General features: G+C 31.8%; 1 protein-coding gene across 2 annotated transcripts in view; it reads left to right on the top strand.

Moving 5' to 3' along the window:
• LOC136976845 (leukocyte receptor cluster member 8 homolog) overlaps positions 1-23,523 on the top strand; it is a 58,687-nt gene that overhangs the window by 24,330 nt on the left and 10,834 nt on the right. For both annotated transcript variants that reach the window (XM_067272236.1, XM_067272243.1), the window contains exons 4-10: positions 6,528-6,828; positions 6,931-7,180; positions 10,805-10,849; positions 13,860-14,003; positions 18,888-19,028; positions 19,711-19,788; positions 19,868-20,053. In XM_067272236.1, the coding sequence (XP_067128337.1) occupies positions 6,528-6,828; positions 6,931-7,180; positions 10,805-10,849; positions 13,860-14,003; positions 18,888-19,028; positions 19,711-19,788; positions 19,868-20,053 (1,145 nt within the window). The remainder of the gene's footprint in view (positions 1-6,527; positions 6,829-6,930; positions 7,181-10,804; positions 10,850-13,859; positions 14,004-18,887; positions 19,029-19,710; positions 19,789-19,867; positions 20,054-23,523) is intronic.

The following is a 23,523-nucleotide window of genomic DNA, read 5'->3' as shown; positions in this document are numbered from 1 at the left end:
AGGCTTGCAAGTGTTTTATTTGATAAACTTCAAGGTGTGTTTAGTAAAACTCGTGTTTTTAAAAGGATTGTCTCAATTTATTCCACTGTTAATCAAGAAATACCTTTATGCTAATGTAATTTATCAGTAAGTACAGGTAATATCATTTAGTAAATCAAACAATTAACAAATTTCTAAGAAAATAACAATAGTGTGACTGTTGTTTATCCCCATTTAGGTAATCTTGATTTTTAAATATCAGTTAAAAGTTTGTTTACAAATATTGATTTTAAAAATTGAATGTATCTGTTATTCAGAAAAGTTGATCTAAATGCCAAATAATTAAGCTTAATAACAACATTTCATTTATCATTTTTGCTTTAAATTTATGTATTCTTCCTCAATTTGAATTAAATGTTAAGTATTACAAAATAAGATAACAAATTTCAGTTTTTTATTCATCAAATCACATTCTTCAAACAAATTAGTTTTAATACATTATTTGATTTTTAAAATCAATTATTACATTTTTTTAATTACATATTCAAATTTTATTTAAGGTTTTTTTCTAAATACACAGTAATCAATTTTTGGATTAATTAATTTGTAACATGTATTAACATAATATTTATATTCTTTGATTCTGTTATTGGGAGAATCAACTTATTTGCAGATTAATTTAGAGTAATCTATTTGTTAAACATGAATTCAATAAGTATTGTAATCAAAGTTCTTGAAAACCACCCATTATTTCTTTTAAACTGTATCCAACTTATAACAGGTCTGATCAAAAGTATTTGACCTTATTTTTTTTTCTTTGTAAATAAATATTTGTAAGCTGGGAAGAAGAATGTCATCATATGACCTTGGACTGTAATGTGTGTGTGAGTTTTGCAAACTCATCCTACCATGCATTCACTGTCAGGCAGCTATGATATTTGTGTGAGATCCCAGGCTGCAATTTTTATAAAAAGATTAATATCTTAATAATTTATAAAACAAATTGTTAATAAAAGAGAAAATTATAGAGAAAGTGATGAGGAAGTAACAAGATTTTGTCAAAGATAACGACGACGACTCTTCTGAGAGAGATGATGCAAGCAATATCATTATTGGCTTTTTCGCATAACTTAATTTTTTTCACTTGTCCCTTGCCATCTTGAAAACTTTTCAAAATTTTCTGTTTTTTATTATTGTGCACACTGTAGAATTTGTTAAACCAAAGTCTCTGCATACATCTGCCTTTTTACTTCCACTTTCAACTGCTTTCATTATTTCTACTTTGCAGTCTAACATTAAAGCTTTCCTTTTTAAGCTAGCCATTTTATCTGATTTGATGCTAAATTACAACATGAGTAACTAAGCAGACTGACCAATTGTCACGTCATTTAAAGGTGTGGTGAACCTCACCCCACCGAAGTCAGGTGATGAGAGTACCACCCATAATCGTTCTAAAAAGTGGACTCTGATCCTAGAGAATGAACACACAGCATTTTCTTTGTTAAATAAAGTTCATAATCTAATTTGGTAAATTTGGGAGTGCTTTAAATATGATATTAAAACAGGGTTTTATGTTGTTACAAGTGGGTTTTTTAACATTATCTAGTAAAGTAAAATCGTGGGACTGATAAAAATTTGACATTATATTAGGGTTGTCATTACATCCAATGACGTTATAATTGGGTTAATACAATTCCCATTGATAAATTTAGTTTTGTTTTAGTATAATTTTGACATTGAGTGCATCATTCCAGGTTTCCTAGTCTCTCTTACTTCCCTACTCCATCTGCCCAAGTCCTACATATGTGATGGCTTCATCACATGGGAAAAACAGGTGAAATTTGAATGGGTTTCCTATATTCCTGAAGTCAAAGATATAGGTGGTGTCAGACCTGACCCAAGGGGGTACTTTGGCCATCTCACAGTTGCATGTTTATGCTGTTATCATTGCATTAGTGATTAAATTAAATGGCAGAATATGACAGATCCTGATTTCATGATTATTATAACTGGAGATGGATATAACTCAAGATCATACCTTGAGACAAAGGCATGGCAATCACATAGCAATGTGAAGGTCATGTTGATTGTTTTTCGACCACCAGGGCATAGTTTGTCATGAGTATGCTCCCTGTGGACAAACTGACAAAGGAGTACTACCTGACTGGTTTTCATCACCAATGAGATGCTGCTGGGTGCCAGCTCTGGCTGTCTGGCAACTGGTTCATTCATCTTTGTCCACTGTAACACAAGTCAACCTCTTCAGTGTCACTTGTTAGTAATTGGTGATTATGTTGTTTGATTGATCCTTATATTATTGCTCACAGATCATATATTATATCATCCAGACACTCCTTACAAAACATGGTATTGGTTAGCAGCCTCCTTACTCCCCAGACCTGACTCCAGCTGACTTTTGGCTCTCCCAAATTCAAGATGCCACTCAAAAGAAAGTGATTTCAGGACACAGAGGAAATCAAGACTGACATGACAAAGCACCTGATGATGACCCCAACAAATGACTTTGAAAAATGCTTTCAATAATGAAAGCATTATTAGTAGAAGTGTGTAAACTCAGAAAGAGCCTGTTTTGAATGGGACTATATTTGAATCTAATAGATACGTAGGTGTTTTCATGACCTCACGTCAGATACTTTTTAATCAGACCTCATATTAATTGACTTAGTTTAATTAATTATATAAATATAAATTAAATTACATGTGTTGCTTGTAAATTATATTACACAAATTCATATCAATAAATAGTAATCAATATAAGCTACTTGAGTGTTCTCTCTCAAAAATTTTTAACAGCAGAATGGAACGAAGGAATGTTTGGGTGGACTGAAAAATAAAGTAAATACTTCATAACATTATAAAATTTTCTGCTGTTTGTAAATATACCACTTCTTTATAAATAAACATGTACATACAAACATAAACATACTTACACTAGCTCACAAAAGTATCTGGACACCTATAAAAGGGAAGAGTTTTTTAGTTATAATTCATTTCTTCTATGAAATAGAAAAAAAAAATGACAGATCTGAAATCTTTAGACTTTTTTACACTAGAAAAATATTTACATCTGCAAAAAATATTGATCAAAAACAGAAATACAATTTTCACATTACAGAAGTATCCAGACAGATGAAATAAATAATAGAAGGTGTCAGATCTTTTGCTTAAAAACGTGTTTACAACAATTTTCCTCAACAAATGAGTTAAAGTATTTGTTTTATTTTGTCATTATGAACAGTGAAAACAAACAAATTAATCATTATTATTAAAGGACTCATTATTAAGGAATAGCAAAAGGGAAACTGTGCAAAACCTTGCAGAACGGTTTTAAATTCCAAAATCCACAATTCAAGTTACCATTACAAAATTCCTTACGGCAAATAGTGTAGTTAATAAAGCTTGAACTGGACATCCTGAAATATTTATCTCTAAACTGAAATGTGTCGTCGTCAGGAAAGTGAAATAAATCTGCAAATAATTGCTCCTAAATTTGTTGTTGAGGCTTCTGTATAATGTGGAGTGTATACATCTGCAGAAACTGTCAGAAAAACTTTAAAAGTAATTGGCTATAAAGATTTTATGGGTATGAAAAAAACCGATAGTAAAGGTTAAAGTTTGCAAAAGAGTTTTATACAAAATCAGTGACATTTTGGAAATCAGTTTTGAGGTCAAATGATCAAAATTTAATGTGTTTGGTTCAAATGATGGCCTGAAAGTATGGAGAATCTTTGAAAATGAAAAATCTGATTCCTACAGTGAACTGTGAAAACAGTTGTGCTATTTGGAGTTGTATGTCTGGAAATAGTGCTAGAATGTGGAACTCTGCAATTTGTTGATGGAATAATGAATCAATATGTGTATAAACAGATTTTAAATAAAAATGTATTTGATCAAATGAAATTAGTAAGAAAATTAAAGTCAGAGTAAGGGTTTGTTTTCCAGCATGACAACAATTCAAAGCACACTTTGAAAATCGGTTTCTTGATGTGCACTGTATAAAAGTGCTTTCTTGGTTTCTACAATTGCCCGACCTCAACCCAATTGAGCATTTATAAGATCACATTGAATAGACAGTCAGAAAAGAATCAATAACAAACAAAACTAGATCTTAAAAACATCATCATTATCAGCATTTTGAATTTAATAGACAAAATTGTTATAAAAACTTGGACAAATCAATGCCTAGTTGTTATCAGGGCAAAAGGAGGCCCAACTCATCCTTAAAAGTTTAAAATATTTTGTTTTATCATTATTTATTTCTTCTGTCCGGATACTTTTGTGATTTGAAAATTTTCAGTTTTAAATAAAAGTATATTTCTCTTTTTGATGAATGATTTTGTACATGTAATTACTTTTTTCTAGTGTAAAAAAAAGTCTAAATATTTTACATTTGTCATTTTTTTTCCTATTTCATGAAAGAAATGAGTGATAACTAAAGAAAAACTCTTCCATTTTATAGGTGTTCTATACTTTTGTGATCTAGTATATACAGTCAAACCTGTTTTTATGCGCTCTTTTTATGTGTGATTTTTATTTGTGCGATTTTTTTAATGCGAATTTTTAATTTGTGCGATATAGTTGGCAACTAGTCTCGTGCGATTCGTCATGTCTTACGTTGACTTATTATAACTAAATAAACTTATTATAGCATAAATGCACTTATTATAGTAATATTATTGCATGAATATGCGAAAAATGAAATAATTTACTTTTTAAGTCAACAAAACACCACCTGGACAAAAATATGTAAAACAGACGATAGACCAGACGATGCAGTCAAGTGCTGACATCTGTTGTCAATAAATTCTATTTCGTACGGTTTTGAGTTATTTTCTATGTGAGACTTTTTTTATGCGGTCCCTGTTGACCGCATAAAAAAAATTTTTTTAATTGTGTTGCGAAAACTATTATTTACAGCCATTCGTGAGATTTTTTTTATGCGTTTTTTTTAATGCGGTCCCTATCCCCCGCATAAAAACAGGTTTGACTGTATTGAAGGATATTTGAAAGACTGTCAGAAACCAATGTAACATGAGTCAGCTTCTTCGATGTCTCTTGTTAGTACAGTAGAGCATTGATTATCCGACCCCCGATTAACCGACTGCGTTCTAGTCGGCAAATTCGAGTGTCTGCTAGTGATGTGGCACTACAATATTTGGTTATGTCTTGGCTACTTTAATATTATTTTTGTTAAATTTTTGCATGTTTTAGCTGGTAGCACTGGCTCGACCATGAAAGGGAGGCTAGTATTTAAACCAGGCCTAATACACTATACTAATAATGTATTTTTTCATACTTTTCGGTTATCCAACTTTTCAGTTATCCAACCAACCCCAGTCCCCAATTAAGTCGGATAATCGATCTTCCACTGTAATTGGTGATTGTTCTTTGACTGATCTTTTTATTACTACAGTTATGTTTCATCCATGCCACTTTCAGGGCTAATTTTTTATTTATTAAAATATAATTTAATAAATACAAAATACTATTATTTTGTATTAAATTTCCAGAATTTCTACTGATTGCAGTATTATTTACTTATCCTGCTTAATGTTATCAATTGGTTATTATCATTAGTGTGAGTTGCAAAATTATTACAACAAATGGTTTCATCTGTGCATTGATTTTAATAAATCATGTATATTTATAAATCATTAACATGAGCAAATCATTGATGTATGCACTTACAATAAAGCCTAGTTTTTACTTAAAAATTGTAGCCGAAAGAAAAAACTTTATTTCCAAGCACAGAAATATATAAATGTACAGCTCCTATTTAACCAAACATTGCAATAGAAAACAAAAAATTTTTTACATATCAATTCCATTTTTGCATTTTGTGAAAGACACATTCAGATTACATCTACTAATGATGTCTTTGAATAAAGTCAAAATTACAAGATGGATGTGGAGTATGGTCATTAACAAATTATTTGCCAGTCATGATATTATCTTATTCTTGATCCCTTTTGTACATTTTTTGAAAGCTAAATATCAATGGATACATAAAGGCTTGTTATGTGAGCAAGCTGATACATTCTGCCAAATATACTATTAAGTAGTGTAATTGGCAGCAATAGATGATAAAAACACAATAGAATAAATTTTTACAATACCTTTACTGCAAATGAATGGTAGGTTTTGCACAGGTGAAGTTGCAAAGACTAAATGGCAGAAAGCAATGGCCAATTTGACAAAATGGAATTGAACCATATGTGTATATATATATATCTGTTTCTAGAAGGAATGCCTTCAAGAAATAGATATTTACCACAGGAAATCCATTGGGACATGATGAAAATGTTGGAGGGTGACTGTTCTGGCTATTCCATTATTAAACAGTGAGTAAGCAATTTTTTGTGAGATGGCTTTGACATTCAAGATGCAGACCAGCCAGAAAGACTAATTTCCATCTCTGTGCCAGAAACTATTTATGCTCGCTCACATTTGTTTTATTTTTAAACTTAATTTTCTGATTTCAAAGTTATCAGAACTGATTTAAAATTATTTTTACTTTTTTAATGTAGGATACGTATCCTGGCTACGCAAGTTATTATTCAACATCTTATTTTCCATCTTCATCGTCTGCTCCACCACCGCCACCTCCACCACCACCTCCAGGAGAAACAGAATCCCATTTAGATTCTGGTACTAAATCTGATTGTACAGATGACAATAGCAATCAAGAAAATGATAGGACCAAGACAATTCATCATAATAATCTTGTATTTCAGCCACCACCTCCGCCACCACCAACACCACCTCTTACTCATAATGCATATAGATATAGTGGAACAAATAATCAATTTTCAGCATCCTCAAATAAATGTAAGTTGATAAATAATTATATATATATATATATATATATGTAAATATAAATTATATTATTAAAATCTTAGTATTTCATAATATTTTACTTTTAAATATTAGCTTCTTCAAACATTAGAATTAGTCTTCCAAAAAGAAATGTTCCAAATTCTAACAATCCCTTGAACTCTTACTTTCAACGGGGAAAAGGAAGAGGAATGAGGCAAAATAATTTCATGCAGCAACAATACAATCAGTCATCTAATTTAACAAATCAGCAGTTGCCAACTAATACACAACAGTTTACTCACTATCAACAAAATTCAACTGAATCAGAAATTACAAATAAGCATGATCAACAAAAACAAAAAGAGTAAGTATGCAGTTTTTTAAATAAAATATTATTATGTGATTTTGGTGGATTTTATCCTCCTCTTGTAATATGAGCCGAAAGCTATAAAAGGCCATGGCATAGTTACAGAAAAACTTACTGTAGTTATTTGATGTTCATGTATGTTTGTGTTTAAAAATTTCCATATTAACTTATATAGCATATGTTTTGTATGGCTCCTTTTTTGCATGTGATTGGTTTGTATTATGTAGGGTTTGTGGTGTTTTTGAATTTTGTGTGATGTCCTCTGTAAGAAATTTTGTCATGTATTGTGGATTGTTGATTGTGTATGTAAAATGTTTGACTAGTTTTTAGTGCAGAGGTGTAAACTTTTTGTATCATAAATTGTACGTGTTGTCTATACCAGCTGTCTTCTAACTATGTACTCTTTTTATTGCATGTGGAATGTCTTATATGTTTATTTTCACATGGCATGTTTTGTTTTTTCCCTTTAATTCAGGTTGCTTAATCTTTGTGCATAATCGTATTACACTAAAGATCAGACCATTAGTCTGAGTTGTTTACCTGTTGGCAGGCCCCTGTGTTATTACTGTGTGGGTGGGTTTTGTATATGCTTAGCTGTAGAAGATTATCTCAGTGTTTATGAATATTTCATTTGTTCTTTTTGTAGATGGTGTGTTTTAGTTTTCAGTCACCTGTTATTATTTTTCATCATCTGTTTTGTTACACACCAACTGTTATTGTTTTTATTGAAGAGATTTTTACTATTTTACAACTCTTAAGTGTTTTTACGTCTTCGATAATCTTAATTACTTTCTTTGTGTATTGCTTTTCTGCAATTGCTGTTGGGGCATTGGTGATGGTGACTGGAGCTTTAGATGACTTTTGGAGGAGTCTGATGAAGTTATAGAGGAGATAAAGAAATATGCCGGTGAAAACCCAAAAGGGCGGTTGTGTACAGGAGGGCATTTGAAATATATTTTAGAGCAATTTACTAAAATAGTGGAGCTTGCTGAAGCTACCATTAGGAAAAATATTTTATCAGATTTCCTTGTTAAGAGGCTTGATTTATTAGCAACAAAGGAGAACGTGAAACAATTGGTTGTTGTTCAGTGACAAAACCACAGAAGCTTTACAGGAAGTGAGAGAGTCCATTAGTGATTTATGAAAATCTCATTCACTGGGTGTTGTTGCAGCTCAAGGTGTCAGTGTTCCATCTTACAGAGATGTTCTCAACGGCAAATTAAGCCTACTAAGCGTATGCAATCTGAAAATGAGTCCTTATCGCAAATGTACACTGTTTTGGTGTACAACGATGAAGAAGAGAGTAATTTGGAAGAAACGAAAACGATACTTACTAGTAATTTGGATTTAAAGTATCATAAGGTCCCAGTTAAGCGTTTACGTAAGGTCAATAAGGGAGGAATTGCAGTAGATCTAACCAATAGAGAAGATTCTGAATAGTTTCAGGAGCAAGTGGAAAAAATTAAGGTTTTAAATGCTCGAAATGCAAGGAAGCGTCTTCCTCTCATAAAGGTAACATCAGTCACTAAAGAGGACTTCATGGAATATTTCTATGAACAGAACAATTTTCCAATGAAGTATAAAATGGAGGAGTTCAAAAAGTGTGTAAACATAAGATTTTCAATTAAGCAGAAAAATGACAAATTTGTGTCATGGGTTATTGAAATGTCACCAGAGGTTTGGGCAATGGTTAAAAAACAGGGGTTCCTTTACATTCAGTGGAAAACGTGCAACATTTATGACTTTATTCCAGTGCGACAGTGTTACAAATGTCTTGCTTTCAGTCATCTGGCGAAAAGTTGTCCATTTCCAAAGAGGGTCTGTAGTCACTGTGGAGATGATCACTTGTCTAAAATGTCCAAAGAAAAGTGAGATGCCCAGATGTGCAAATTGTTTAAGAGATGGTTTGGACAAACATGATCATAATACATTGGACAAGGAATGCCCAGTCTATTTAAAGGCAAAAGCTCTTTATGTTAAAACAGCTGATTACTTGCCTTAGTGCATTGGCGTTCTGGGGGACATGGATACAGTTTACTTCCGGTTTTGACTGGATACAATGGTGAAGAAAGATGTCATTTTTCATTAGTTGGTTCTTGTAAGGACTTGGCTGAAAGAAAGTTTGAGTGCTTACATACACTCCATCTTTTGTTGGAAAGTTTTAGTACATGAAAACCTAATGTTCATCAATCTTGTGTGGACTTTGTTTATATGCTGAGATAACTTAAATGGTAATGTGAGCATGCAATGCAAGGTTATGTGCAATTTTTCAGTTACTTGTTATAACTGTTTACTGCACTGGTTCAGTGCTGTTACTCTGTTACAGGTGGGTTTGTACCTTTTTGTATTTTGTGGTTCAATGTATCGTGTTTGCATCTGATATGGACAAAATGATCTGTTCAATGCTCTAGCAAGCATATCTTCCATTCCAAACCTAATAACCGGTGCAAAACAATTATATTTCTGGCTAACATTTTTGGTCCCTCCACTGAGACCTTCCTCAAGCCTATATTTTTTCTTACACCTAGCAAGCTGCTGCAATTATGTTCTGATTTTTTCTGATTGTTACATGTTTTTCTTTTCCACTTTTTCATTAGTGGATAACTGTAATTTGGTGATAATTTTGTAATGGATATTCTCCTGTTGTGCTCAGCAGTTCAGGGCATTGTACTATGTTATGATTGTATAATAAAACTAATGAATGAAATGTTCTTTTTGTAGTGTAAAGATTTTGTATCATTTGGAATCTTTTTGAATTGACTGTGAGTTTTTGTTTGAGTGTGTCAGCATGTTTCTGTATGTAGGTATTATGTTATGTATTTATGTTAATTTTCTAACCCCTTTCATTAAATTTAGTGTTATGTTGTTTTTTAGTTTGCTGTGTAAGCATCATAGTTGTTATCTAATGTTTGCCAGTTGTTAATAGTTGTTATCTAATATCTAATATCTAATGTTATCTTCTTTGCCAGGCAGCTTTTTATTTCTCTGTGATTTGATTGTCTATCTGATTGTATTGTAAGATCAGTTGTAACTACAGTGACTATACCAGAACAAAACCAATATATATATATATATGAAAGTGTTGATTCTAGTTGAATGTATTTTGGTAATATATGTTTTAGGTAGTGCACTTACTTGTTTTGATATTCATATTTTGATTATCCATGGTCTTTGTGAAGAATCTAGACATGTATATTTAGTGAGTATTTCTTGAATAAATTTGTGATTGTGTTAGTTAATTGTATTATAATTATGGTGGAATTAATGGATTGTATCCTGCTTGTCTTCTATACTGGTGCATAAATGCTATGACAGATCAAGGTGAAAGCATAATTACAGAAAAAGTTGTTATTTTGTTCACGTGATGTTCATAATATGTATCTGTTTAAGAATTTATTATTATTTATAATTTGCAGATAAATGCATTATGTTCATTATGAATCCTAAATATACAGTATCTAATTGTAATGGGCTTAGATATTCATAACCTTTTCAGCTAATGATTTCAAATTATTAACTTCTTTGCCAAATGTTATTTAATATTTCAGAAATATTATTATTGCTATTTTAATAACTTAATTATTCTTATAATAATTTAATAATATGAATTACTTAATGTAGAATATCTAAAACACAAGTTGAAGGAGGATGGCCAAAGAGTTTAAGGTAAGTTTAAACTTCTAAATTTATCCAAATGAAAAATTTCCAGTAAAATTTTTTATTTTTGATAATTAAAAGTTTTCTATACTTTTTTAATTAATAGATAAATAGGGAGATTGGTTTATTTTCTCAGTGTAAATAACTTTTTTAAAACAATGATAATGAAATGCATTAAAAAATTAATATTCAAATTTATTTATTTTTGGAATTATTGTTTTATACTATAAATCAATTTATTTAAAGCCTCTATCACATTGACAAAAATACAGTACACAATTATTTTATCATTCATCTATTGTTATCAAAATTGACATGCCAAAATGATTTGACTTTTTGTGCTATAAGCCTGGTAACGTACAGTCATTATCAGTTTTATTCATTTCTTTAAATATTTACTATTTTTATTGTTATTTGTTTACAGTACAATATTTAAAATTACTGACATTTCGTACTTCAGTTAGGTACTATGTTAAAGACTTTACTGCAAAAAAGCAGCAGTCAAACTACACTGATGAATTACTATTAATTAATAATGATAATTATAATTAATAAGGCTTGAAGTCATATAATATTTAAGTTGTTATAACATGCTCTTTTAATGTCAGTCAATAGAACTTCCATTAATTTCAGTTTTATTTACTTATTTTGATTAATATTATTAGTTAGTTAAATAAAATCTTGTATATTTATTGTGTTTTATTTACAAATTATTGACTTTTATTATGAGTGTCAATCTCATACTTTTACATTGAAATGGCTCTTTCTGTTTCTGTCTCTCTCTCTCTTTGCAATTTTCCTGAAAACATATGTTGTTTGAGGGTTGAGGAAAGATAAAAGAATGCAACCCTGTAGTTAGCTACAGGGTTGCATTCTTTTACCTTTGCCGTGCTGTCTCAATCGTGCTTCATCTAATCAACTCAAAGTAATAGCCTCTGCTCCGCTAATGGCACTACAGAGTACTAAGAGACGATGTTCTAATCATAAGCTGGTCCATCGCCCGGTGGGCACTGAGCTCCTGGACACTGAAAATCGAACCCGGGATAAGTGCTCTGACTCGGGTTCTGGTGGGTCCAGAGGCCACCAACCTTAATGCCTTCCTTGCCTTCATTGCTCCCGAATCCAACCCTCTAACACTAATATGCGTTTTGGTGCAGTCAAGGCTGCACTTTAGAGCACTCTATCAGAGGAGAAGGATACTCTCTGAACGGGCGGTGGGGTCCCCCTTCCCTGCAAAAGGGAGACCTTGCCCAGTGTAAACACTGGGCTCAAAGGTCAAATAGACCCAGAACTACTTCCATCATGTCCTTTAAAGTCTCAAAGTTTCCTTTACTTGCTGCAAGCGTTCTAAGTACTTGGTTCTGCGGACTTTGTCCAGTCAATATGACTAGCCCTCACACGGATGTCCTCTGTATGGTGTCACTCAAGTACATAGTGCCTCGCGGGCACCCACAGGAGCAGCAACCATCCACATATCCGAATCTGGACATGTAGTGGGGAAACTTTCCGTGTCCCGTTAGGATTTGAGTCGGCTTCCAATTACAACTGATCAGAGTTAGGCCAACTTCAGGCACGAAGGCGTAGGTTGACCTATCTACTGTACTGAGGTTCCAGCGCTCTTGCCAGTGAGTCATTGACTGTTGCAGTGGAGTACCTTTTGTGTGACTGGCTGGAGGTGCTACCTTCTCCGTCACAAATGGGCCCCTAGCCTCCTGCCTTGGCTAGTTGGTCGGCACGCTCGTTGCCCGGGATCCCGATGTGGCCTCAGACCGAGCACAGGGCAACGTGTTGTTCGTGCCTCGCCCTCAGTACCCTATCTCTGATCTCTAGTACCAACATCCCTGTGGTACCTGTCACGCAGTGCCTGAAGCAACGACTGGCTGTCAGAGTGTCTCATTGTGTGTGGTCTTTTAATGTATCTCAGTGATTGTACAGATTCAGAGAATCTGTGATGCTTCATACGTGAGTTGATGTCTGTCAAGGTGGACTTTTCTTTCGCATAGTCAGAGCAATGAGAGATTGCAATCAGTTGGTACTAGCCGTCCCATTTTCGAAGAGATAGGGCGATATTAGAGTTGCCACCTGATTGGTATTGGGTTGGTTTGGCCAGCAGTTGAAAAAAATATTTAAGTTTTGCAAAACAGTTTAAAATATAAACAAAATTATATTTTAATTGAAAAAATATTAGATAAAATTATTTTTAATATTTAGTATGTTTACTTATAATGATAAAACACTTGAACAACACCTTAAATACTTTTTCAGCAACACTTCAATTTGTTTAAACAAACATTTTCAACCCTTTTTACATGTCTGCATCAGGTTTAACAAGAAGATTTACACTATTTAAAAAGACAGTTCAAATCTTTTTGTTAAACCTGATGCAGACCTATGAAAAGGAGTCAAAAACATTCTTTTATAGAAATTAAAGTGTTGCCGAAAAAAGTATTTATGGTGTTGTTCAAGCTAAATTAGTTTCAGTCTATATATTGAATAGAAATGTTTTTTAATAATAAAACGACTTTCCCATTATAACTAACTATTAGTGTTTTTGTTATGATTCTCAAATGATCGTGTAATACGTTAAATGTTTTGAATGCATTTGACATGATTTTAAGTAAAATAATTGTTCACACTAAATTTACTGCAGTTTTGAGTTTTAAAATTTGATTTTTTAAGATGAATCAGTATTTGCATTAATTTGATTCTTCTTTTCCTTGAATAATTACACTCAATTGTACAGGACATTTAGAGATCTATAATCTCATCATTCTTGTGTAAGTGCTTAACACCAGTATAATTGTCCTGTTAATGATTAATGTCCATGTTGACAAATATATAACTAATTATTGAAGTTTTATTAATAATAAATACAATAATAAAAGACAGTTTCACAATAAAACACAATGAATAACAGATGTTAAAATAGATTTATCAGAAAAGCATTCATTTGTCATTGTACATTCTTGACAATAAAAATAAATTTATCTTTGTTAGATTAAAAAACTGTATTTTTCAGTGAATACATGAAACGTGCATTTGAAAAATGCAAGACTGATTTGGATAAAGATCAAGTTGAAATTATTCTTAAAGGAAAAGTAACCAAAGCTTATAGTGATGGCACAATATGGACAAAAGATTGGGACAATGAAGCCCTACCAAGGTAACAATTTTCATTATCTAATCTTTTATATTAATAATTTTTTGTAAATAAGCATTTATTTAATGATTGATAACTATCAGCACAAGAAGTGATGTGGGCTGTACTTACTTTAATTGCATAGACTATTTTCTATCTTTCTATACAATTGTTTCAAAGCCATCGTATTACCGTATTTTACGACTATAAGACGCACCTGAATTTTGGAAGCAATTTTTCGAAGAAAAAAGTACATCTTATAGTCCGTAAAATACGGTAATTATTAGTCCTAAAATCAATTAGTTTCAAATGTTTTTTGTGAGTATAAATATATAAATTGAAATAGCCAAGTTGAGTAAATTTATATTTATAATTATTATGAAAATTATCTTTGTAAAGATACATTCAGTGCTACAAACCAATCCATTATCCAGTGAAATGGTTTATTTAGAGTTTATAGAATATTGATAACTATTGAATGTTTTATCTTCCATTAGCTAAATGGAAAATACGACGTAAGATTTGTTGTATAGTCATGTAAAATGTTTACAGCTTTTATTACTGCATTCAGTTCAGACGTTATTGACATAGTTAATAGGGGAAAAAAGTGAAATCTACTCTGCACGTGGCGCTAGTATCGACGAGGTTGTAAACAGACTAAGCGATACGTTGTCGGTTCTAAAGTACGATTTGTTAATTCTTTAAACGAAAATCCAATAATTATTTTAAGACTGGGTAATGGCTGATAGAGGTTTTAACATTCAGGAATAACTAATTACTAAAGATGTTGTGGTAAATATACCCACTTTTATGAGAGGAAAAGCACAGCTGAGCAGCAGTTTGTCATCTCGAGACAGAAAAATATCTAGTAAAAGAATACATATTGAACGTATTATAGGAATGGCTCGTACTGTACATATAAAATTTTGAGGCAACACATGCATCCGGCAGTAACCAAACTTGGCAGTGAAATTATATTTATATGTTTTATGTTATGCAATTTTAGACCATGCATTGTTGGCAGAGATTCTTAATTTGTTTCACTGTTAGTCTAGCTCTCTATTAATACCGTATATAATTTTTTTTTCCATTCTAGACCCTAGCCTAATTTAAGTTTTCCATCTATAGTATTTTTAAATTTTTGTCTGTTTATAAATTCTAAGATTAAGAATGTATACTATCATACACAGTAAGGTCTTCATTGTGGAACTTCAATTCAAAGTAATATAGTGGTTTTAAAATTTGTACTATAGTTGAATAAATACTTGTAAGCTAATAAAAGAATTTTAATCTTTAAAACAAAATCTCTTTTTATTATTTAAAAAAATTCACACTATACACCATCTAGAAAAATTTTACATAAACTCAAATTGTAAAATAACAATTAGCTCAATTATTTTATAAACTTAATGTTTATAAAACATTTTTTTTAAAAAAAGAACTGGCTTAATATGCTCATGGAAAAACATAATTAGTGTTTCAATCATGTCTGCAATGAATTTATTATCTCTTGGAATGATACAAACTTTGAAGTCACTTTTTGTGTAAATAAACAGATGAGCAACTTGTCTATTTGTCACTGCTAATTGTCCTTGGATTTCATGAAAATAATCATGATTCCGTTTTAAAGTAATTTTGTCATCAGTACATTCCAAATATGGTATCTTTAGCACATTCACAGGAAGTTTAAAACTGGAGTAAGGACATTTAACTTCTAATATTTTATCATCATCCACTAGCCCATCTGGACTTGCAGCTAAGAATGGGTATTTTGAATGAAGAAACATGCCACATTCTTTCACAGGAGTATTTACAAAAGAATATGTTTCAATTGCTTCTTTTTCATACCTTAAGCCGTGAGAAATTGCCTTACTTTTTATTGGCCTACTTGACAGTAATGAGCCACACAATTTTACTCTGTCTGTTGATTTTAATTTACAAACTTTTCCAAAGTTTGAAGATGTCAAATGCAACAAATGTTCCTTCTTCCAAACTGCACTTTTTCATTGTAATCTGGTCTCTTTTTCCAAATGTTTTATGTACTCCCTACTTGCTTCAGTTACATGTAAAGCACTTAAAAACATTTCAGACATTGTGCTTTTGCAATAATCATGATCTGATTCTAAAGCCCTCATGTTTGCTGGTTGCCTTAATTGCAATATCGGTATTGCACAACCACTTTGCATGTTCATTGCCAAATTAATAACAAAGTTTGTATAATCAGGGATTGTACTGCCAGATGGTCTGGGGTCAAATTTTATGTCTTCCAATAATTTTCTTTTCATTCCTCTCTTCTTAAATAAATGAAATGGAAGCTCACTAGCCTTAACTGGGGAACCTTTATGTTGGCAGGTAGGCTGATGGAATGTTTGCAGAACCTGTGTGCATGTTTTGTGACACTTATATGTGCCTGTTCTTCCATATTCTTCTATTGCCAATAGTGTTACATATACATGTTTGCAATATGCTTTAGGCCCTTTACCTGCTGTACATTCACATATTACATTTTCTATAACCCCATCATCTGTAATTACTAAATCTGTGTAAATCTGTTCCCCTTGGTTAATTCAGATTTTACATTACCTTTAAAATATAAAAAAATGTTTCTCTTTTGTTCCTCTTATTATTAATAAGAATTCATTAAAATACATCTGCACAGCAGACAGTGGCATTCTTTGATCTGACATCTCCATGTAGGCATCAATTGTCTCTATAGTCAAAACTGGTATTTGTAAACTTGGAGAGAGATCCTTATATTCAGATGAATCAGGAAGTTTGAGTTCAGGAGAGCTATCACAGGATATAGAAAAATTATGAGTTTCCTGATTCCTCTCATGCCAGTAACCTGAAAATTATTGTAAACAAGTTTAATAACTAGTTAAGATATGATCACCAATATTTTATTTAGTTTTTTCTGTCTCATTGACAGGAAAGGCAAAAATTATTATTATATATTATATTCTTACCTTAATATATTACATATAATATAAAAATAAACAGTATAAGGTAACTGAACAGTATTGACAAGCACCTAAATATGGCATATATATAGTGTATGCCAGATTTAGTAAAAGAAAATGGGCAAAAATTCACTTGTACAAAAAGTTTATTGGTGAAGAAATTAGTCTTATTGCATTAAATTATTGAAACAAGATGACTTGTGACCAATAAAAAAGACATTTTGATTATATTTATTTTAAATACTCCAAATATTGTTTTCTCTTGGTAAAAGATTAAGATATGTATCTCTTATATTGTCTTAGAACTTCATAGAAAGTAGTTTTGTTTGTATTGATTGTTCTAAATTACAGTGATAACCTATTGGTACAGTTAACATTTCAGATACTGGTATAAATTGGTTATAATATATCAGGCTCAGTACATGACCATATTCCAAAGGAAAAAAAATTTATTTTAATTAAAGTTTTGACCTTATGTATTGGTTAGACAAATGTGAAAGGAATCAATGAGAACTTTACTGATCTTTAAATGTTTTTATCGACGAAAAATGTGCATTTTGTGAAATCTTATTCTTAAAACTTTCATCTACTGGTAAGTTACCTTATCATGTAATAGTTATAATGACTTGAAATTATAAATGTAATAATTAACGATAAAAATATAGATGTAGATTATTTTAACTTACCTTTCTATTAAATCGGCTTTTCTACCAGCTAACTTGGCATTGTACTTTTTTAATTCTTCCTTTAATTGTACCGTTGTTAACCTTCCTAAAAAATATTTTCGTTCTTCCATTATTATAAAGTAAGCTATCCTTCGAACGGAACAGCTTGTTTACAACCGTATCGATATGCGCGACACCTATGTCACGTGATCACTTTTTTCCCCTATTGAGAAAATATGATTCCAGAGATTGTCAGGGTGATAAATCCAGAGAACTCCATGAATTTTTCATGGGAGGTCTGTTCTGGATATGTCTGGCTCTGTCCCTAGCCACTCAATTGCCCCAATTATGGGCCTGACCAAGTCCACAATGGGTATGATTTAAAAAGGTAGTAATCTTAGCACCCACAGAGTAGAAAAAAAGAAAAATATTAAATTTTATTAAAAGTTTATATTCTGTTAAATATTCCAAAAACAATTGGCCATGGGCATGGAAGTCATTTCCAATTGGTGCCATGAGTAACCAGTATGGTTATATTTAAATTAATAGTTTAGGAAATGAAGATCAGGAAGAGGTCGGGGTAGTGTAACTGGCAATGCATCTGCTATATAAGGAGTTGTGGGTTTGAGTCCCACTCCGAATAATTCTTTTCTTCTAGAATTTTTAAATTAATTAATACAAAATGGCAGCATAACTGCCTACCTCTAGGCAAATTAATTAACTTCTAATCATTAAATTAACCATGTAATAGCCTGATAATTTAGATTTATTATTATTCATATATTAGTTTGATTGAACAAAATTATTATAAATAGCTCTATCGTATTTCAAATTAACTAGAAAACTATTTCTGCATTGTATTCTTTCAGTGATTTAAATGTATTTTCATGCATGATTTTTTATCTATCATTTATTTAATTTTAACTATATAGATTATAAAAATTTAAATCTATCAACAGTTTTTGGTATGTAAGAATATAGAATTTTAGAAACACTTTTGGTATGTAGTGTTTACAAAAGTCTGGATTTTTAATTCTTATAACTTCATACTAAACAATGTTAATAGAATTTAAAATTTATAATATATGGTTTTCCTTTAAATTTGTTTATAGGCACTTGAAAAAGGCCAAATGGCCACAGTATTTTAATAAATAAAAAACAAATGTATACATATTGTGAATTTTTTTTAAGAAATAAGTATGTGTAGAAATTATATTTTTATTACAAGTGAAATTTTTAAAGTGTTTGTCTGTATTTTCAACATGCTTGTTTTTTTCCTCTAGCATCCATAGTGAAAGATTAGAAAGAGAACAGTCTGTTAATGCTACAACAGAACAAAATTATTACACAATGTCAAATTCAAATGATGCATACTTTCAACAAAGAATGAAAGGAAATCAATCTCCAAGAAATACTCAAGAAAGGTAATTCTTTCAGTTACATATATTTTTGGATTTTGAATTTGTAAAATGCATATCTAATGCAAGAATTATACTTAATTTATAATGAAACACTTGAAAAATACACAGATGAATATAATAATAAATATGAACAAGGGTATATTTTTCTTAGAAAATATATTTATCATAAAAAGTTATTTTATTATTAGAATACTTTGTTTTTAGTACATTGTAAAATTTTTATTGTCTTTAAAGTTTTAAAAATTTGTTTGCTGTTGAATATTGACTAAATCTTATTTGAGATATTGGTGTTAGTATACTAAACAGTTTAAAAATTAAATTTTTGAGTCAGCTAATATTTAGTTTCTGAATTTAATATCATGTACAAAGAACTGTTGTAAATTACAACAAAAAGTGCAAACTGCAACACGGGATGCTGAAGTAGAGCTGTTGAAAATGAACGAGAATGGAGGCCCTGTAATTAAATAAAATTAATGTTTGACTTGAAGTTTAGAATTTATAATTAAGTATTTGGATATTATTGAATACAGATAATATGATGATAACAATATTGTTTCAGTCAAAGATTCTAATAATTATAATTAATTTAGATTTTTCAACTATTAATTTATTAGAAAATATTTAAATCATTATACAAGAGTAAGTTATTTTTAATATTTTAATAATTTAAAAAAAAAATTTTCAGATCATGTTCTAAGTCTAGATCAAGATCAAAATCTTGGAGTCCACCACAAAGAAAATCAAAGAAGAAACGACATTCCAGGTAAAATACATATATATGTGTATGTGTGCATAAATTATTCATTTATTTATTAACTAATATATTTTAAATACATTGACAGTGACAGTAATGATTCCTCTAACTCAGATGACAGTACTGAAAGTAAAATGAAGAAACATGGTCTTAGTTCTATTATAGGGCCGTCTATTAATTTAAATCGTGGACGAGGTAGAGGTAGAGGACGTGGACGTGGTAGAGGAAATGGTTCTGGACAAGGAAAGAAGTCTAAGAAAAATAAGAATAAAAAGTAATTTTTTTAAGATTATTATAATAACCTGTTGATACTTATCTTTAGTTTCATTAGCTGATTAATGATCAGCATTAAAATACTTTTAATTGGTAATCAATTCCTATAATAAATATACAGTCAAACCTTGGTTTTCAAACTTAACTAAAATAAATTTTTCCACAAGAAACAATATAAAATGGATAAATGTGTTTCCAACCCCCAAAACAAAACCCATTTTTGTTTTTTAGCTGTATTTCATGCATAAAAATGCCTACAAATGCAATAAAATATTATCTATGTCTATTCCACATTCTATATATGTATTAAAAGCAAAATATTTTGTCACTGCCAACTAAAACTGAAACTAACACTTTACAAAGAGATGCTATAAAAAAAAAAGGTTGAACTCTGACTTTCTGGATGAAATATAACCAAATCAGTCAAGACAGACAAGTACTTTATCCACCATTTGTGAAATATTACATTTCAATTGATTTGATTTCAATTTTAATTTTAGTTTCAGTTTTGATATAAAGCCAGAATTTTAATTATTATTTATTATTTTCAGTTTTAATTAACTGGCTATTGGGTATTAATATTATAATACATAATATTATATTAATAAATTTTTGTTATTTAATTTAACTTAAGCATATTTAAATACAAATTTGTGGATGCCATTTATATTATGTGATTGTCAATTAATGCAGTTTATATTGATTAATTTGATTTAGATTTGACCGCAGCACATACTGAAAAACAGAATTAGTATCTTTCCTGCATGCATGCCAAAATCTAATTTAAATAGCAACATCATCAATGGTTCATGTTGTGATATTTAATGACATGAGGCAATTTTGGTGTCACTAACTTCTGAATCAGTAGTCCCATCATTGATTGGTCAGGCCAGCGACTTTCATTAACATAGGAAGTGTAGGGAGTTGACTGATATTTAAATTCTAAGGTAGCTTGCAGGGTAGCTTGTTTGGCAACCATGACAAATATGAGTTCAAAATTTTCTTTGTAAACCAAATTGTTTGAAAAGGGGGGTGTTCAAAATTCGAGGTTTGACTGTGGTGTTGTGAATATGGAAGTGAAGATCTTGATTGTAATCCAGTGAAGATCTTTACGATGATCTGTCTTGAGTTGGTTCTTACGACTCGAGAATGTCCTTACGTTGGTTCGTGGAAAGATACACCTCCACACTCAGTCCACTGAATATTTACAGTTTATTTACAAAACAAATATTTACAGGATATACAAGTTTGACAACATTACACACACAAGGCAACAAAGGTGTGGTGTCTCACGTAACAGCGTGTCTGTTGGGGACTATTAGATTCTGGGGAAACTCCGGTCGGTTTGCGGAGTTGGCTCAACCGAGTGGCCGTCCGTCTCTACACTAACCCTTCTCAGAGGAATTCCTAAGAGGAGAACACTCTCTCTACACCTCATGGGCTTCCTAAGTGTCAGAGACTACCACGTATCCGGTCTCTTGCCCTTCTCCCCGTTTCTCTCGCCACTCTTACAATTTAGAGTTCCACGGTGACAACTTGCGACCAATCAGGTCCTTCTTTACCCCTGGGAGCTTCCAAAGACGTCCGCCCTTCTCCCGATGACGCAGCTTACAGTCGCGTCCGTTCCTTGTTTACATTTTTCAAGCCGACCAACATGTGGCAAACACATTGACGTGCACCGATGAGTCCCATAAACGAAGACGCTACCCCTTTGTTCTTCCCGGCCATTTATAGACCCAACGCCAGGTGGGACCAATTACCCCGGTCGCGTGGTTTTTAGACCTGCTACGCTAAAAGCAGACCTTTACAATGGATATTAAAATCTTGTTTAATTTTTTCTGTATAAATAAGAGATGTCCATGATCTACAAAGACTTGAACAAACAAGATCTATATATTTATTATTATTATTATTATGTTGGGTTAAGTGAAATATACTCGGTTAACACCGGTGGCTAAGTACTATGCCGGACCAAAGTCAAGGCATAGTAACCAAAACAGAAATTAAAGAAGTGTATCAGTGTGTGTGTCTGTATTCAGGAATTTTCTCACAATATGACATGTATTCAATATAGTGGCCTTCTGTAGAGTGATATATGTGTTTCTATTCAATTCTAATGTGCCCAGGCTTTTGTGTAGTGTGTGTGGTATGACACCTGTAGAGGAGAGAACAACAGGTACAATAAGCACCCTATCCATCCTCCACAGATGCTTTATTTCCTGGGCAAGTTCTGTGTACTTGCTAATTTTTTCAGTGCATGCGTTTTGTATATTGTGAGTGTTTGGAATGGATATGTCTATAATGTATGTGATTTTATTGTGTTTGTCAATGAGTGTGATGTCTGGTCTGTTGTGGTAAATTGTTTTATCTGTGATTATGGCTCTGTTGTAGTACATTTTGTGCGTGTTGTTTTCCAATACTGTCTGTGGAATGTATTTGTAGTATGGTTCGTGGATGTCTACTAATTTGTGTTCCTTTGCAAGCTCTTGGTGTATTATATTTGCTACTTGGTTATGTCTGTGTAAATAATCTGTCTGTGCCAAGAGCTTGCAACCAGAAGTGATGTGTTGTATAGTTTCTGGCATGATGTGACATTTTCTGCATGTGTCATTTGTGAGTGCTGCATCTTTGAGTATGTGTTTTCTGTAGTTTTTAGTATTTATGACCTGATCCTGTATGGCAATCATGAATCCTTCCGTCTCCCCAAAGAGGCATCCCCGAGCTAACCAGCTGTTTGACGCAGTTTTGTCAACAAAATCCTGGGCCAGGTCGTAAGGATGCCTACCATGGAGTGCCTTTCGAGCCCACGATTGCTTAATGGTGTCTATGCTTTTTATATGTTGTGTTGTGTCCATATGATGTGAGTGTAAGTTTAATGGTGTGTTATTTGAGTCTGCTAGAGTTACTGCTTTATGTAATTGTGATGTTTCCTGTTTTTTGTAGAAAAACTCTCGCAGTGACTGTATTTGTTTGTAGTGAAGGTTAACTATGTCAATCAGGCCACGTCCGCCATCTTTACGTGGAAGGGTTAATCTTTCTGTGGCAGATTTAGGATGATGTTGTTTATGCTTAGTAAGTGTTGTTCTTGTTTTCCTTTGGAGTTGCTCAAGATCAGTGTGAGTCCAATGTATAACTCCAAAAGAATATGTGAGTACTGGGATGACATATGTGTTTATTGCTTTAACTGTGTGTTTTGCATTTAATTGTGTTCTGAGAATAGCATTTAACCTACTTTGGTATTCTTTAATTAATCTTTGCTTTATTTGTGTATGTTCTGTTAGTTTGGCCTGTTGGAATCCTAAATACTTGTAGAACTCTCCCTCTTTCATGGATTCAATAACGTCTCCATTTCCAAGTGCAAAATCTTCTTTCTTCAGGATTCCTTTTTCTATGTGAAGTGTTTTGCATTTATCTAGGCCAAATTCCATTTGTATGTCCTTGGTGTATGAATGTGTGATTTGTAGGAGTTGA

Source organism: Centruroides vittatus, unplaced genomic scaffold (genome assembly GCF_030686945.1).
Source record: "Centruroides vittatus isolate TY-2023 unplaced genomic scaffold, ASM3068694v2 contig_1112, whole genome shotgun sequence".
Lineage (NCBI taxonomy): Eukaryota > Metazoa > Arthropoda > Arachnida > Scorpiones > Buthidae > Centruroides > Centruroides vittatus.
The sequence above is the reverse complement of the archived record's forward strand: the minus strand, read 5'-3'. Positions and strand labels throughout refer to the sequence as shown.